Source organism: Micromys minutus, assembly GCF_963924665.1.
Source record: "Micromys minutus genome assembly, chromosome: 12".
NCBI classification, from domain to species: domain Eukaryota; kingdom Metazoa; phylum Chordata; class Mammalia; order Rodentia; family Muridae; genus Micromys; species Micromys minutus.
In genome coordinates, this window is record NC_137981.1 from 45,693,832 (window position 1) to 45,712,826 (window position 18,995).

An 18,995-nucleotide genomic window follows, 5' to 3' on the forward strand; every position below is an offset into this window, starting at 1 on the left:
CTCAGAAATAATAATCATAACAACTTGTTTTTTATTTTATAGGAGCTCACGGTTAAGATATCAGCTATTTTAAAGAAATACTGCACTTCTAAATGATGCATTTCTTGTAAGACTATGAGACTTTATATGTTAAACTGTGTTTTATATTGTGATAATAGCATGAAAGTTTGGGTATAAACAACAAAGGAAATGTTTAAAAAGTGGTTTAACAGTGATGCCCCTCTGTGTCTGGTTGACAAGGGTTATCTTATTGTTGTAGTGCTGTGAAGAGACATGATAACAAGACAACTCTTTCTTTCTTTTTATTTTATACTTATTTATTTTATGTATGTGAGTACACTGTTGCTCTCTTCAGACACACCAGAAGAGGGCATCAGATCCCATTACAGATGGTTGTGAGCCACCATGTGATTACTAGGTTTTGAACTCAGGACTTCTAGAAGAGCAGTCAATGCTCTTAACCGTAGAGCCATCTCTCCAGCCCCAAGACAACTCTTATAAGAGGAATTTATAATTTATTTTATAATTTATAAATTTATAATTTTAATTTAATTGGGGCTGGCTGATAGTTTCAGAGGTTCAGTCTATTATCATCATGATGGGAAGCAGGTAGGCATGGCACTGGAGCAATAGTTAAGAACTTTATAACCTGATACACACACACACACACACACACACACACACACGGTGGTCATGTATGAGCTTTGAAACATACCTCTTCCAACAAGGCTATACCTCCTAATTCTTCCAAATAATTCATCAGCTGTGGGCTATTTTCATCTGAAACTGAAAAGCGTCTTCACTGGACTCCCTAAGTTCCAATTTCAATCCCAGTCTGTCGCTGGCTACTCTCTGGTCCCAGTGGTGGCTGCCCTCTCAGCTCACATCCCCAGTAACTGCCCCCTGTGCTTATTGTCACAATTCCCAGCAGCCCAACGAAATCACAATTCTAGAGGCTTCTAATTCATCAATCAGATTTGTATCAATAAATTCCCACTCCACAAAACGTCCATACAGTAAACTCAGAGCCAACTGGTATTGATAGAAACTGCCCACCTAGCTGAGACAAACTGTCCTGTAATAACCCATCCCTTATAAAATATTCATAGCTACCTGGAGCTATTTAAAGACAGTATGGAGGTGGATCATCTTCCTCCTCCATCTTGGCTTCTTCCTCTCCTTTCCTATCTCTCTTGGCTTTCCAAAATTCTGTCCTCACTTTACTTTTTCACTGCCCAACCACAGGCCTTGCCTTATCTTGTGCCTACCCTCACCTGCAAATTGAAATTAACAGGTGCCCCACCCACCCACCAACCCAACTAAAATGGAATTACCTTGTCATTGAGCAATTCTACTTCTGGATATGCATCCAAAATAATTCAGAGCAGAGTCTCAGAGGGATGTTTTCACACTCAAGTTCGTGGTAGCATCATTTCCAGTAGCCAAGGGGCAGATGCTACCCAAAAGATATCTGCTTATTATGAAACACGATCCAACTTTTTAAAAGACATCTTTACATTTGTTTCAAGTTGGGTAAATCTTGTCACGAAAAGACCAAAACTCCAGAGCATCACTTATATAAGATATCTATCTAATTGTGCTGGGTAATTTACTGGGGTTTTTGTTTGTTTTTCTACTTGACACAAGCTAGTTATCCAAGAAGACAGAGCACAGGTGAGAAAGTGTCCCCATCAGACAGCCCTCTGGTAGAGCTGTGGGGCCGAGTGATTATTGATGGGTGAGAGCTCAGCTCACAGTGGATGGAGCCATTCCTGGTTTGGTGGTCTTGGATGCTATAAGAAGCCAGGCTGAGCAAGCCATGAAAGCAAGCCAGTAAGTAGCACTCCTTCATGGCCCCTGCCTTCCTGTTCTGGCTTTCCTCAGTGATAAAGGCCTTCCTAGAAGAGTAAGGTGGAGTAAACCCTTTCCTCCCCCAGTAGCTTTTGGCCACAGTGTTTGATTGCAGCAATGGAAACCCAAACTAAGACGTTAGTATAGTTTACATCATAGGATCAGAAAATGGGAGGATGGTTACTAAGCACTGGAAGGAAGGGAGAGGGAGAAATTGTGGTTAATAGAAGCCATAGTTTTCTAAGACGAGAGAATTCTAGAGTGTTCTTCTATAACAATGTGAATATACTCGAATCTATCAAACTATACCCTTTAAAATGGCAACAGGGGCAAATTCAGCAGTGTGCATCCATAAACGCAATTTTAAAATTACATAAGCGAGCCTAGTAGCTCAGTGGGTTTGCAGCTGTGAGGAAATGAATTTGGTCTCTCAAGCCATGCTTAAAAAAAACAATCTAAAAATCCTGATTGACTCCCTCTTGTCTGGTAGTGCTGACAAGGGGGACAGAGGCAGATCCCTGGGGTACTCGATGACAGTCATCCCCATCTGATTGTCAAGTTCCAGGACAATGTCTTAAAGCATAAAATGGGTGATAGCTAAGGAATGACACCCAAGGTTATCTTCTGGCCTCCATATGTACTAGCACACACACATACAGGCACACACACACACACACACACACACACACACACACACACACACACACATACACTACACGCACATGCATGCATACATACAAACACTCACAGTTTTAAAAAAAGTTCTTAAAGTTTCTTTGTAGACACAAAATCTTCGGCAATGGACCTAGCCTCTGATTTTTCTCTGGGTGTTTCTTATGCTTTTGTATACTCGAACTTTCTTATACCAAGATTTGCTTGTGATTCAGGTTACTGGGGACTCAAGTGACCAGTGAAGTTGTGATCCTAAGTAAAAGCGTTTTTCTGAGTTCTGAGAGACAACTACCAAATCTGAGGAACAGGTCAGGGGAGCCCTTGATTCACGTCTGATCTTTACAAGTACAGGTTGCCTTGATCTGAGATGGGTCCTTTGTAGGTCATCTTGTGGGGATGAGCTCCTAACTTCTGGGACCTGTACAGTAACTCCATGTAGCTAGGATCCAAGTTGAACTGAACTGAAGAGTCTCTCATTAGTGCCAAACCCTCCTCAGGTCTGAACACTTACTGCTTCTCCCTTCCCTAGTAATACAGCTGAGTAACCACACCCCCATTTTCTGATCCCCTGTGAAGGGAGGTGTGGAGGTGCAGGGGGGCTGGGGAGGGGTCCAAACTAGCCTGGCAGTGAGGTGTGAGCAGCAGCCAGGGGTGACCAAACAAATGTAAATGTTGGGGTCACTGTGTGTTACACTGACTTTGGCTAGCCAAGTGGGCAGGGCTACTGACAACCCTTCCTGCCCACAGAAGCCTGCTTCCCACCTGAGCTGCTTAGAGAAAAACCATGAACTCTGACAAACACCATATTGTTCTGTGATGTCACCTCTGGAATGTTCTGAGTGTTTTGGTGACCAGCTTATGCATAGGACCTATACCTGGCATCTCACATTGGTATGGCTACTTTCTTAACATCGACATAATGGCTTAAAGCCAAGAAGAACCGCAACCCTCTCTGCTTCAGACACTTTCAACAGGGATTTTATGTTAGTTAATTCCTATCTTGATTTCTGCTCATGGTCAGTAAGATTTCTTTCTGGTCAGATACCATCTACACAGACCTATATGCCCAGATTATTATAAGGTATATAATTAATCCGTAAGAAGGGTATAAGTGTACTAGTTATGTATTTCTGGCGAGCCACTGAGGCCCCGAGGATTGGTTGAGAAGGAGAAATCTAATTTTTTCTTTTTCACAGCACTCAAGGCCAAATTTTACAAGAAAGAGAAATACCAGATCTGAGAGCCTAGAAATTCCAGTCAATTTGATTCTACCTCAGGTAGGGACAGTCACAGAAGGATGTAACTTACCAGTTCTAGCTGTGATAACCCTGTTTTTAAACCTTACAGAATAAACGAGGAAGTTAGCTGTTACAATTCTTGTCATGTTGGGGTTTTCCTGATTGTGTGTATGTGGGGAAGACACATGGTCTCTCTGGACCTTGGGATCCTCAGGCTTTAAATGAGGGATCTGGGTTGGATGATCAAGTAACCCTTCCTACCCCACTCCCAACCCTCTCTTCCAGTGTTAGCGTTCTAAGTTTTGATGATGCTGTAAGAAAAATCTAACTTTACCGAAGGAGACCCTTCATTATGGGGTGGTATATAACTACTCTGGGTATCTGTGGAGAACTGGAATTGAGCTAGAGCTAGAAATTGAGAATGAACCCAGGAGCTGACACCTCAGCATGTGGCCCACTTGCAGCTGCCAAGAGAATTTGGTCCGGTTGTGGGCTAAAGATGGGTACTAGGGGATGGACACTTAGTTGTTTCTTTTGAGGCCAATGAATGGTTGAACTCTTTGTAGCTTGTGGTTCTTAGTCTCCTGCATGCAGCAGCCTCCTTGGTAGATTGATTTGACTGTTTCTTCTGCTGCTATGTCACAAAGGGGTGGCTTTGCTTTCTCCAGAGTCACCCAAGAGCTGATTGAAAGACCAGGGTCATGCAACCAGAGGGGGTGAGATGTAGAATGGAGGGACCCAAGGCACAGGTAACTTATCTAAAATTTGGTTCAGGTAGGTGTGAACAAAATAAGATGGCTCTTTAATTGGTGTTCTGCATGAGTGTAACTGTAACAAGCTCAGCAGATAGTCAGGCAAGCTAACAGCCTGGATACTTGTCTTCCCTACAGCATTGTAGTGAGCAACCACTCTTACATCTCTTCCAGGTCATGAAAGCTGAGCCAGAATATTAAGGAACTATGTTCTGGTCACCCTCTAAGAACCTTGCTAGGTCTGATTCTTAATATGTAAAAGACATCTGTCTGCTACTGTGTGTGAGGATGGGTTCCTTTGGTTTCTTACCAGCCCAAGTATTAGGGGAAGATGGGACACACCAATCTAGATGTGGGTGGGAGTGGGAAGGGGGTTGGGATTAGGATTTGAAAGTAGTTGTATTCTCATTATTGTGACCACACACCCGCAAGAAGTGAGTTAAGAGAGGGAATGTTTTATTTTGGCTCTTAGTTCAGGAGATGAGTCCATGGTGATGGGGGAGCTATGGTGGTGGGGCTAGTGCCTCACATCACAGCAGATCAATCTGTTTTATTCAGTTCAGGATCTGCCCTCCCCAACCCCCTTTCCCACACAGATCCATACAAGAGTATATGTCTTGTTAATGCCCTAGGTGTTTTTAAATCCAATGAAGCTGACACAAAGTCCTCATTATTGTCATGGGGTAGAAAGATTAGAAAGCTCTGTTCATCTTCCCCTGGCACAACTTTCCATCCTCAGCTCCCAGAATCAGCTTAGCAGTCGAGGAGAAAGATGATTCGAGAAGTCTTGAGTTGTATCTGGTCCCCTAGACCTCCAGCCCCACTTCTGTGCTGTAGAACTTGGTGCAGCTACTTGAGTTTTGGAGGGCAAAGGGAGATGGAATGAAAGGATCACTGCTGACTGGAGATTTGTTTCTCATGGCCAGATGTGGCCTTGAGTATGCTAGCCAGGCTTAGTCAACAGTTTTCAATAGGTCAGCTAAGCAACTAGCTAATATTAAAAAAGCAGGAAGAGAAAATTTACTCAATGCTGGAACACTTGGAGGAACAAAGAGGTCTAACGATTTCCCCAGGTTCGCCTTGGACATGAAGTTTGGGTTCCAATAGAAGGTTAGAGGTACCCATCACTAAGCATCCCTGGTTAAGGTGTGGTTCAGCCCAGCATCACTGTCTCTGCCTCAGGATCTCCTTGCAGGGTGGTCTGACAAGTTGTAAGGGCTGTGTGAAATCCCTTTCTGAGAGACAATCTTCCCCTCTCTCTGGATGGCACAGGCCTTCAGCCTTTACCTTTTCCAGACATAAGACTACCAGAGAAATTTCTTGGGTCCATTGTTTCAATAATCTGATAGGTAGAAGTAAGGACATAAGTATCATTTTTTGAAATATATTCATTACCACCAAGATGGTTACAGGCCCACCTGCCATGGGAGCACAAGCCAGACAACCTGCCAATGTACTCAAGATTCCTGGTGCTCTTGGGTTTGGAAGGAGTCATAGATAACTAGATGATGCAAACTGACCTACCTCCCAGGCCTATGGGGAAGACTTCTATGCTCACTGGACCTCCCGAGACAAGATAGTCGGGGGAAGGATTCCTATGAGCAACAAGGCGAGGAAGGTTATTGATGGAGTGCTGATGGCATCATGTGTTGGCCACAGAGCCACACAAGTGCGAGGCAGGGATTTTACAGCTGTGGGAATTAGGAAGTTTGACAACAAAGACAGAACTTGGATTTAACCCAGGTCAGTGCCCAGCCTGTCACCCTACGTACTGGCCCAGGTGATGTCTTGGCTCTAATTGTTCTGTTGCTTCTAGAAGATAGTGCCTCCCTCCCCCTCACCTGGATTTCCAACCCCTGGCTTTCTGTGTCTATGTGCCCCATTGGCTTCATTCTGAGTAGAGCTCTTTCTATTTGGAAGGGAATTATAACAGTACCTCTGGCTCCCAGCTCCCAGCCCCCAGCCCTAGTGAGTGGCTGGAGTTTTCAATCACACTGTAAATGCTATGATTCACTAGTTGTCACCCTTAGGTTTTCTCGGGTCTCATTGATTTCCCATTTTTTTCCTCCTCACACTGAACATGAGTGTTTTCACATCTATTTCCTCTAACACACTGACTTGCAAACTGTAGTGTGATTTCCTGTCTAAGCAATGAATCTCCCGATTCCTTCTATATAAAGACTCACTTTCCCAGGCATTCATCCCCAGTGAGCACTCGGGGTTTCATTAAGACATTGTTATTGCTAGATCATCAGTGAAAATCTACGTCTTGATCAGAATGACCTCTGGTAGTACTTCCCAGTGCCCGCTCTTTTCTCTCCCTTGACCCTTTCTCCTTCCCTTTTGTCAGCACCAACTGGAATAGTGTAAGAGCAAGATTTTAGGAGATTCTTTCAAACGGTTAGTTGACTTTATTTGACATCTTTATTCTCTTTGCTATTTGCATGAAAACTCTATCAAAACCAATCACATTTACCTTGTAAATTATCTTTTTCATCTGTTAGCATTTATTAAAACAAACCTTGTATTTAAGCATACCACTAGAGAGGTGAGTTATTTACTTAGTTGATTGATGGTGGGATTCAGCTGTGAAGTTAGCGCCATGGTTCCTCCTCCTAGGACCCTGGTGCCCTTCTGTTTCATGTGCATTAAAATACTTCAGCTGGCTGAGCATTTCCTACCAGTTAACCTCAACAGTGTTGCCAAAGCATGTGCTTTTAAAGCTTGGTCAAGCAGCTTGGACTTTCTGGGAGCACATGGATATCTCTTCTGGGTGATCGTAGCTACATCTATGCGTGGGGAAGAGAAGTTTAGTGACAATTCCTCAGTTTTCTGTGGAATTGTCCAAGTGTTCAAGACCAGGTAGTTCACAAAGCATAGAGGTTGAACGTTCAAGAGAATGGCACTATAGTCATCTTCTGGCAGGAGCTTCCTGTGTTGGAACATGGCAGAGGGCATCTCTGGTGAGACACAGCAAGCAAAGTACAGAAAGCCCACTTTATAACATGCTCCTGCAACAGCCCGTTGACCCGTGAATGTGTTTGGCCATTTCCTTATGATCCAATCCAAGTCAAAAAGGTCTCGCTTCTCAAACATTATTAGCATGTGACTTTGGGGATTAAGTTCCCAGCCCATGAAATGCAGAGGACACATTCAAACCACAGCATTATCAGCTGAGTTTGGCGGCTCATTGTCCAGGCCTATTCCAAAACTCTTTAGGTAGAAGGCCATCACCCCAATAATTCTATCTGGACAAATTTCACCCCAAGAGTTCCAGTCTGTAGAAATCATGTCACAGCAGTAAGAGTCCGGTGGGGTATTTGACTGTTGCCTTCTTGCAATTCCCCCGCCCCCAGTCAGCTGCTCTGCTGCTTAGGAGGGGCTTAGGAAGGATTCCAACCCATAGGCAGGGTTTCAGGCACCTGCAAGGGCCTTGTTTGTACCCAGGGATCTTCCAGGGTCCCCAGCACCAACACATTGTTAGGTCAAAGTTCTGAGCATCTTATTTGTTACTTGGTCCTGAAGACAGTCTCCCGGTCACCTCTCAAACACCGAATGGAGATGTGTTGTGCCTCAGAGCCACACGTTCTTCCCCTCCTACAATTCGGCTCCCCATTCTGTCACAAAAGAGCCAACCTTTTTTTATTTTTTCTTCACCTGTCGAACTTTATCACTATGTGAGAATACATCCCAAAGACCAAGAAGAGACTTTCTTTTGTTGGTTGAAACTCTCAGGCTCAGTAGACCTCCCCCCCCCCCCCCACACACAATGTGCCAGGCACAGACAGACTTCTTGTCAGGACCCAGGTCATCAGATTAGTTCAGCTAATGGAAGAAATCTGAGAATGTCACTTGGCTAGCTCAACTCCTCCACTGTGAAAGACAGGGGGGCTGCGGGTGCTGGGTAAGGGAGCCTTTGAATCTGTGTGTACTTGCTCAGCTTTGTTGCTCATATGTTGACAGAGCTTTTTGTAAAGCAATGTATTCAGTATTCCATGGTGGTTTAGAAGAGGAATTGTTAAATAGCACCAGCAGGACTCTGGTCTTTGTGATGGCGTATCTACTGCTTGTCCTTGTATGAACTCAGGAAGCAGGCAGAGCAGCCGTGTTTAGGCTCTGTTTAGAGGCAATGGAGAAACAAGAACTTGTCAGTAGGACTCAATCGTGGGAATTTTGAGATTAAAGCTCTTGGGGATTTGGGTTCTAGGTTCAAGGTGAGGACATGGTTACTGTCCTGGTTTTATTTCTGTTGCTGTGATAAATGCCCCGATACAAACCGCTTAGGGGAGAAAGGGTTTATCTGACATACATTTACAGGTCACAGCTTGTCACTGTAAGGATGTCAAGGTGTGATTGTGAGACACCTAGTCACATCTGGTGTCAAGGGCAAAGGGAGTCTAATAGCTCACATTCTTCTTATATTTAGCTTGCTTTCTCTATTCTTATACAGTACAGGGCCCAAATGCAGGGCATAGTAGTACCCACGGTGGTGTATATATATATTATAATCAATTAATCCAATTTAAAAATTCCTCTCATAGGTGTGCCATAAGACAACTCAATCTAGATAATCCCTCATTGAGATCCCCGGGTGATTCTAGGTTGTGTCAAGTTGACGATTAAATCCGCCCATCACAGATGTTTAGTATGCTGTGTGCAGGAGGCACCCTTTAAAGGGGGGTGGGTATTATTATTATTATTATTATTATTAAGAGAGGAAAGGAGGCTTCTCAGGGAAGAAAACCCATACATAAACATTAACTCCATATCTATTTGTATCTATTTATCTATCTATAATCTATTTTTATATATTTATATATAATATAGCTACCTATTTATCTATATATATCATATGCAGCTCACAATAATTTTACACACTTTATGAACCTGTGTCATTGCATGAAGGCAAGTGTGGGATTTCTCACTTTTGACACTATATGGATGCTCAGAAAACTTTAAGAGTTTGAAGCACTTGGGACTGAGAAATTTCAGATTGGGGATGTTCAAGCTGAGATAGTATTTCATTTGCTAGCACTGTGAGGATTCCCAGTGCGTAGTTAATAATTTATAGATTTTATAATTATAAATGTATAGACCTTTGACTATACCAGCATTAGTGCTCATAGAGTATTTGTGTAGTCTTTCTTGGACCTACAGAGAGTTTGTATGTGGGTGTGAGGTCAAGAACTGGGGTTCAGTTTGAACACTTATCCTGGAAAAGTGTCTTGTCTTCAGTTTATAAACCAGCATGGCTTTGAAACTTTTGTGCTTCTTGTTGGTTTCGCTGCTTAAAGTGGCATCTACACATATGGTTGAAGGCTCTTCCTAATAACTGTGGATCTGTGCTGTGCCCTGCGGGGCAAACTTGTTAGATAGGCTCTGCTCATGGTATATGATGCACCCTTTGTCAATCTGCATATCCGTGAGGGTGTCTTCAAACAAAAGCACAGTATTCTATTTGATCAGTTGACAGAAAGTTTATGACCAGAGCCTTATAGGAACCTGTCCCCCTCACCCACCCCCAGGAACCATGGTTCAGTATTCATTAATTCAGAAGAATGCTACCCAGAATAACAAAGGCTGGGTATATTTCCTTGTTAAGATTCCTGGAGGCCATGTGAGGGGGAGTCTCAAGTCCACCAGCAGTCCTTTTAACCGCTTCCCTGCTTTTTCCCCACAGAAGGGCACCGAACCCTTCCTGAGGCTCCACAACCTGTACAGCACTCCTCGCTGCTCCAGGCAGGCTGCCTTGCCCCGGATGAGCCGCAGGGTGGCCAGCCAGCATTCCTACCCACTCAACCGCTTCTCTTCTATGCCCTTTGACCCCATGGAGCGCCCCACCTCCCAGGCTGACCTGGAACTAGACTACAACCCTCCCAGGGTGCAGCTCAGCGACGAGATGTTTGTCTTCCAGGATGGGCGCTGGGTGAATGAGAACTGTCGCCTACAGTCACCTTACTTCAGTCCCTCCTCCTCCTTCCACCATAAACTGCACCACAAGAGGCTGGCCAAGGAGTACCTGCTACAGGAAGAAAACAAGTCTCTTCGGGACGAGAACCGGGCCTTACGGGATGAGAACAAGGCCCTCCGCAAAGAGAACAAGATCCTACAGGTCTTTTGGGAAGAGCACAAGGCTGCTTTGGGCCACGAGGAGAGTCAGAACTCCTCGCCATTGCTACACAAAGACCCAACCTCCCAGGAAGCTGTAAAGAAAGATAACACCACTTTGCCTGCCCAGCGTAGCAAGGAGAACACCTTACAGCTCATTCGAGAGGAGAACCGGGCCCTCCAGCAGTTGCTGGAGCAGAGGCAGGCCTACTGGGCCCAGGCAGAACAGAGTGCAGCTTCCACTGAGGAGGGGAAGCCCATCTTACCCAAGGAGGACTCCCATAACTCAGGGCTTCTGCTAGATCAAAGCCCAGGCCACCCCTCCCACTTTGAGGAGCCCAAAGGGCCCCCTACAACACAGGAGGACTCGAAAACCCTGCGTGCCCTGAGGGACATGGTTAACAACTTGTCTGGCCCATCAGGGGAAGAGGAGGGCAAGGTGGGCCCTAATCTAACTGACGGTGCTCAGCCCCTGCAGCTGCTGAGGGAGATGAACCAGGCCCTGCAGGCCCTGAGGGAGGAGAACCGTCTGCTGCAGGAGGAGAACAGGGCTCTGCACGTCCTGCGTGAGGAGCAGCGCGTCTTCCAGGAGGAGAACAAGGCTCTGTGGGAGAACAACAAGTTGAAGCTGCAGCAGCGGCTGGTCATCGACACGGTGACCGAGGTCACAGCCCGTATGGAGATGCTTATTGAAGAGCTGTATGCCTTCATGCCAGCCAAGAGCAACAAAGATCCCAAAAAGCCCAGCAGGGTCTGAGGCCGTGGCGGAAGACAGAGACACCAAGACCAGGCCAGAGAGAACCCTCAACCCTCCTTTGTCGTCCTTACGTTGGCCCAGCAGTGTGTGCCTGTGGAACAGCGGAGAAAGGGCCATCCCACACCCAAGACACAATAAAGGCAGAGGAGGCTGAGGCCAGCCAACACCAGCATGGACTTATGCCTTCTCCTTCTTTCTTCTTACTGATTTAACTCTCCCCTCATTCCCTTCTGTCCCTCCGCTCCCCTTCTCTTCTTGGACAACCATCTCATTATCCCCTCCCCCTTCCTCTCTTTTCAGCCTCTGTACCTTCTCTCCCCTTCCATAGCTTTAGCCGGGCATGTTGCTGCATTTCTGTACATTTTTAGGACTCAGGATGCCGAGACAGGAGGATTGTGAACTTAAGGCTTACCTAGGATACATAGTACAAACAAAATGGCTTTACAAAATGCAAGGGGTTGGGAGATGGGGCACGGGCTTACCTAGGATACATAGTAAAAACAAAATGGCTTTACAAAATGCAAGGGGTTGGGAGATGGGGCACGGGACACAGAATGACAGAAGGATTTTTTTAGAGGGAAATTAAGCTGAAAGTCAGAGTTCCTGTAGACCTTTGCCATACACTCATCAATATCCCTACCAAAATCTATAAACACTGATGAATCCACGTGGACTCATCATTAGCACGCCAAGTCCCTAGTTAGGATCCTCTGGCTACATTCCTTAGACAATGAGCCAAAAACTGTAACCCACTCCTCTCCTGGTGGTCTTTGCATGTTGATTGTGATACTTAGGACCCTTAAAACCCTGTGTAATGGGCACCATCATCTCTAACAGACATGGGAACAGGAATTCCAAGTCATTTACTGATTGACAGGTAGAAAAAAACCAGAAGGGGACTTCAATAATAGTCCGACGAGGTCAGGGTCTTGCTATGAGGCTCACTGCCAGTTTCCCAGTCTCTAAAATTTAGAAATTGCTTCAGTATTTGTTTTCCTAGATTTAAGAACTTGACAAGGCTTACCCTCAAAGCAGCATCAGAACTCGGGGGCGGGGGGCAAAAGTGAGTGACTGAGTCTCACTTGTTAGTGACATGTCTACTCTGCACAAGGTAGACAGTGACAAATGTACAGGAAAAGACTGATAATTTATTTTCCTTGTATCACCAGAATCTGTTTGTTAAATTAATTTATCATTCAAGGTATCATAAAACATCACACCTGTTCAAGTCAGTGTAGTAACCTCAGGGTGTAGGAGGGGTTCCTTTTGTCTTTTGATGAAACCAGATTGACTCTGTTTATTCTGGACAGCAAGAAGACAAAAGACACACTCTCTCAAGGTTTGTGTTTCTAGCATTTAGCTTGGATTCATCTATATAACAGCAGTTGATGGTTGTCTCATGAGCTGAGAGTGCTCAGAGAACTTATACCATTTAGCTGTGTCAACTTTCTCTGTGGGTGAATGGATGAAATTCACCATTCTAAATGGATGAAAAAAAATGAGTCAGGGAAGCCATAAGATGCCATTTTTATGGAGTGGGGGAGATTTATTTTAGAACATTACTTCATCGCACAGTACGGTGGAATCTGTCAACAACTGCCAGCACTCTAGCGGAATCTAAATTCTGGTGGAACAGCCTGAGTGCTCACTCTTATAGGAAGGTCTGCCTCTAGTCCAATGTTAGACCCCTACCGAATAGCTAAAGTTGTCTCTTTGCATGGTAGATCTTAGAGCTGAGCCCCAAAGGCTTATATTCAGAGAGCTAAACATCCCACCTTCCCTGTTGTTGCCCTCCTAAATTAAGGTTGGAGTCTAACATTGTCCAGATAGCCTTCTGGAGCTTGGTGCAATATGGTGGTTTCCCTTCATTAGCATGGCTTCTCCTTCTCTGACCCTGTCTGGGGAGTACAAACCACCCCCCAGACCTCTCTACCTGGAGACTGTCACGCAGCCTCAGTCAGATTACAGACAGGTTCAACTTCCTTTCCCCCCTGAAAGGAACCTCTTCAGCTAGCACCTAAGATTTTGGAAATGCTTCCCCATGCTAATGAGGCATTTCAGTACTGTAAACCTTCAGCCAATTATCTTTGCCCATTCTGGATATTCTGACCCCCATCTCCAAAATTATATAAGCCTCGAATCACCCCCAAGTAAAGTTGATCTGTCTTCCTGACACTGGTCCTGGTGTTGAGGTCATCATTTACCATATGTACTCATAGGCTTTCCTTCTCCACTCTACCCCACCCCATCCATCACCTCTGCTCTCTTTTCCCTAGTGAACTGATGTTGGCTGATGATCACCGGGGGCAGAGAGGGTCACATCTGTCTTCTACCACTTGGCCATTGGCTTGTCTGGCTTTCTTGGTTGTTACAGTCAACTACTATCCTTTGCCTTGGCTGGATCCTGTCCATAGGATTAGCCAGGTAAAAATCGAAGGTCAGGGTCAATAGAGAACACAGTGTGAAATGGATGGCCAAATGACAGAAACTACAGCTCCATAATTCATGCGAGAAGGGGAGAGTCTGTTGGGATAAATATCTAATGGAGGAAGTTGGGTGATCTCTAAGCCCTTCTCATTGAACAGTTGTCTTCAGCGTTGAGTTTCTGACTCATCAGTTGGGAAAGGACTATTATGAAGCAAAGTCATTTAATGAATTGCTAAGAGTTGCTTCTGGAAATGGGTTTTCTTCACATTCAAAATTTGGAGCCTCTCAATCTGGTGAGGTGTTTTACAGCAAACTGAAAGTTTGTACTTTAATGACTTTGTTCACAGGCAGGTCTTCTCCAGCCCGGAATCTTATCAGCTCCCCTCCCATTTGTTCACTCTCATGAAGTCCTTTGCAACCAGGAACAAAGATAGGGACAGGTGACATTATTATTTGTGCTGTCAAGACAAGGGGTGATTTCATGTACCCTGCTTCCCTGTAAAGCCTGTCCTTATTCTTCGCAGACAGCTCAGTTCATTTGGAAATTCTTCCCTTAGCAACATGACGCCCAAATCATTTGTTAAGAAATGGGTTCTTTGCTACTCAGAGAATGTCTCATAAGCCACAAGAGAGCTTCTTTGTGATCAGTTACTTTCTCTGAGTCTGTTTGGATGGTTCCCACCTTTACCATCTCCTCTCCTCATCCACACAGTTACCTGATAACTCTCCTAAGTATTTCTAGACTGCCTTAGAACAACCTGTCCAATTATCTATTTACACTGGTCAAATCCAGTTCTGGCTTATGTAGTCTGCTGGTTGATATCTGTTGCTGAACCCCAATAACTCTAATCAAATCATCCTGGCGGCGGCACTGACTGTCCTCACTACCTGCCCCAATGTTCTGGGTTACAGAATGAAGAACACACACACACACACACACACACACACACACACACACACACACACACACACAGCCTTATATTTCAATATGCCTTAAACAGTTCAATGGATGGCTGGGTCACTTCCAAACATCCTTGTGTTTTAACACACACCCCTATGATTCCTGAGTTATTACTGAAACCTGTATTCCATCTTGGCTTCTCTAGACTCAGACCTGCAGCCCCTTCAGGTTGACTTCCCCAGCACCTACGTGATGGCTATATTCTCTGACACACCTCAAGTGTGGCTTCTACTCCTTTCCTATTTACTTCCAGGTAAGGAATTGGGCCAGAGCTAGAGGAAAGGTTAGAATCCTATTCCCCATGGATATAATTTTAGGTTCTTAGCATAGTGAGAACTTTGTTTTGTATCTCAGCTTGGCTTCAGTGGCAGTAGTGTTTTTTCTGACAACTGATTTCTGTCCTATTCTAATCGTTGTAACCACTTCCTCATCCGCAAAGTGAAGTCAATGGTGAAGTCAATGGTGAAGTCAATGGTGAAGTCAATGGAGAAGTCAGTGGTAGTGCCCTCCCAAATTGGTTACTCCTTATACTGTAACCCGTTCTGAACTTTCTGAAGTGACCCATCCATTTAGCTCACAGGTCTACAATCTGGCAAGTCAGACTGAGTTTACCCTGAGAGCTGTGGTCTTAGCTGGGCTCCTTAATGTCCTAAATCAGCAGGCAAGTCACTAGTTGGCTCTCATTCTAGAAACTGGCTGACTGTTGGGGATGCCTGGTTGTTTCTCATATGTTCTCTCTTCCTTCAGCAACTGATCCCAGGTATAGGCAAAGGACCAAAAGAGACAAAGCAACTGCTTGTCATCACCCCTCCCCCAAACACAGGCTTAAAATGGGTCACATCAAATGACCACATTCTACAGGCGAGAAGTTAAGAAGTCAGCTGAAGTGGAAGAGATGTGAACTACAGTCTATGTTTTGAGGGCAGGAACTGTAAAGTACACACAGTGAAGCCATTGGCTTGGCCCATCAGTGTGTGGCTCCAACACGCTACCTTTCAGGTTGTTGAGAGTCCCAGCTTCATACCAGGCTGTCGCACAGAAAACTAAATTAGTTTCTTCCTCCCCCCCCCTTCTTTCTTCCTCTCAGTGAGTCTCTGTGGTTGAAGGCTCTTGTCATTTATAGGACTTTAAGGAAGAAAAAAAAAAGGAATATTTCAAATGTCCTTGGGGAGCTTTCTTTGCCTCTCTGGATTAGGAAGTCTTTAAATTTTTTTTAGTTCAATGACCAAATGAATGGGGAAAGATTTTAATCTTTAAACAGCATAGATTTCTGTCTTTGCTCAATATGAGCCAGAACCCAGACAATTGCCCTACACTGGTTCTTCTTTCATTTCCTATGACCATGAAATAAGATATAGCCAGTTCCACTTCTTCTGTATCTTGTGTGACTGTAAGAGACAGGGTCTCCTGTGTGTCCAGCAAAAAACATCATTTGACATAACCGACTTTCCAAAGAAACTAGAAGTTTCTGCCTTACCATGGGGAGCGAGCCAGTAAGCAGTATTCCTTTATGTCTTCTGCTTCAGGTCTTGCACTGACTTTTCACTAGTGAGAGAGTGTGGCCTGAAAGTACCAGATCAAATAACCCTCCCCTACCACACACACACACACACACGTTGCTTTTGGTCATGGTCTCTATCATAGCAACAGAAAGCCCTAAGACTCCGGGCAAGCACTCTACAAAGTCACCCCTTCCTCACTCCCTCCCTGCTCCCTAAATGTGTCCTTTTCTCCTCCTCTGATCGCTGACCCAGTCTCATCTATTACTGCCTGTATGATGATGCTCAAATCCTGTTAGTCTATTTTTCTTTTAAACCACTGTTATAGGTGAGCAATTTAAAATACAGTCCTGGCTATGCCACAGCCTTTCTTTGATGCCTTTAATAGCTCATTATTTCTTTTAGTGAGCTTTCTCACTAGAATATTAGGTTCAATTACAGCAGTGTAGGCATATTGATCTAAGAGTGGCCATGCTGTGTGAGCAGCCTCACTGACTCATTCCTGCCCCCACACCCGTTACACTGGGGCGTCATTTATTACAGGTGCCATGATGTGGAAAAAATGTATAGAAGAGATTCCAAGATGCTTGAACCACTTCTTGCTAGGTCTGTCGTCTGCTGTCTTGCCCTGTGCAGTACCCATACAGTCCTGGGCACCACTCTGCATGTAGCTATCTGCATCTCAAATAGCCTTTGGGTTTGTTTATGTGTTTGAGTTCTTAATTACCTTTCAAGAGTCAATTGGGAATCATTTATCTCAGGGAACTAGCCTAGAAGGGTAAGGTCAGGCTAAGGATGACTGGTCTGTTCTTTACCTCCGTCTCCTCTGAGAATAGAGAAAGAAATTAAGGGTAAGGTTAAAGGTTAGAGGTTAGTGTTAAGGTTAGAGTTTAGGGTTAGGTTAGGGGTTAGATTTAGGGTGAGGTCTTCTGTTATCTCGGGCCTCACTATATAACTCAGAAGCAGTTTTCTGTGTGTCTGCTTCCCCTTCAAGCCTAAGAGTTCCTTGAAGACAAACTTAGTTATCATCTAACCATGTCGAGCACATGTTAGATATTCATTAAATTAGAAACTCGAGGGAACATTTGGAGGTCGGGTATGATGTTCACTTTTGTGATGGCAAAGCTAAAACCTTGAGGCTCAGTCCTAACATCTTAAGTTACATCAGCACAACTTGCTAAGGCTTATTAAGTTCTAGGCATCAAAGTGCTGAAGTGAGTATCATGAATAGAGACTGCAAACATTCTCTACTTCTCAGCCATCTTCAGTATTTTGAACAGCAGCATATATGAAGAGGCATGGCCCCCAGGCAGGATTGTTGGGGTAAGCTGGACACTATCTGATTCTGGGTTGCCTCTCTCTCCTTTCACATCCTTGAGAACATTACTTTAGCGGTTAGAGTCTGTAGACTATGAGTTGCTGGCGAATATCCATCTCCAAGATCACATGTATACAACTACACAGGTACAGGCTCAATTATTGGAAAACAAGTCTTTCAGTTGTAACACGAAGAGTCATTTTATGAAAACTTCACATTTTGTGATTGGATAACCCGCTCCAATGCCATCAGAAGTCAGAGAACATGGTACTTTTAGAAATCTAATTTGTTGGAGTTCAGTGACTACAGAAGCTATTACCCAGGATGCTGTGCTTGGAGAGGTACTCAGAGATAGCCTACACCAGTGTCCTAAACATAACAACATGGGTAGGTTCTAGTAGCAGCATCATATCATCCCTGATGAGGAAGGAATGTGGATGTATTCAGGTACTGGAGTGAAAAGAGGCAGGAAATACTATGGGGGTAATTTTCTGACAAAGTGGTTCCTGGATGTACAGAATGTATAAAATACAGCACGAGGCGGTAGAGCCAGGAAGTGTCTGTGTCTTAGTATTTTTACTGCTGTGAACAGACACCATGACCAAGGCAAGTCTTATAAGGACAACATTTGATTGGGGCTGGCTTACAGGTTCTGAGGTCCAGTCCATTATCACCAAGGTGGGGAACATGGCAGCATCCGGGCAGGTATGGTACAGGAGAAGTTGAGAGTTCTACATCTTCATCTGAAGGCTGCTAGTAGAATGCTGTCTTCCAGGCAGCTAGGATGAGAATTTTAAAGTACTTACCCACAGTAACACACCTACTCCAAAAGGGCCACACTTACTCTAATAGGGCCACACCATTTAATAATGCCACTCCCTGAGCCAAGTATATACAAACCACAGTCTGCTAGGTACTACCATTCTTACAATGAGTATTGGGTTATCCATTGACAAAGAGCCAGAAGGAGCAGGAGCTAGCTCATGGAGTTACAGATACTGAGAATCTGCCGTCTTCAAGTTGTAGAATCAAGAAAGATGACTGTATGTCTTAGTTAGGATTTCTCTTGCTATGAAAAGATACCATGACCACAGCAACTCTTTTTAAAAATCATTTTTATTGGATATTCTATGTATTTACATTTCAAATGTTATCCTCTTTCTCTCCTCTCCCATCCTTACTCCCCACTCCCCTTGCTTCCATGAAGATGCTCCCACTCACAATCACCCTCTCCCACCTCATAGCCCTGGCATTACTCTACACTGGGGAAAGAAGCCTTCAAATGGACCTAAGGCCTTTCCTCTGATTAATGCCAGACAATGTCATCTTCAGCTACATATGTGGTTGGAGACATGGGTCTCTCCATGTGTACTCATTGGTTGGTGTTTTAGTTCCTGAGAGCTCTGTGGGGG

General features: G+C 44.5%; 1 protein-coding gene across 3 annotated transcripts; it reads left to right on the forward strand.

Moving 5' to 3' along the window:
• Nucleotides 1-3,339: 3,339 nt before the first annotated feature.
• CBY2 (chibby family member 2) lies at nucleotides 3,340-11,378 on the forward strand (the record flags this gene model as incomplete). Of its 3 annotated transcripts, XM_080926678.1 has the most annotated exons (3): nucleotides 3,340-3,414; nucleotides 3,720-3,800; nucleotides 10,194-11,378. In XM_080926678.1, the coding sequence occupies 3 exons, from the start codon at nucleotides 3,340-3,342 to the stop codon at nucleotides 11,376-11,378; spliced, it is 1,341 nt and encodes a 446-aa protein (XP_080782804.1). The 3 variants fall into 3 exon arrangements, with proteins under 3 accessions (XP_080782804.1, XP_080782805.1, XP_080782806.1); XM_080926679.1 differs by lacking the exon at nucleotides 3,720-3,800; XM_080926680.1 differs by lacking the exons at nucleotides 3,340-3,414; nucleotides 3,720-3,800 and adding an exon at nucleotides 4,463-4,510.
• Nucleotides 11,379-18,995: the final 7,617 nt, after the last annotated feature.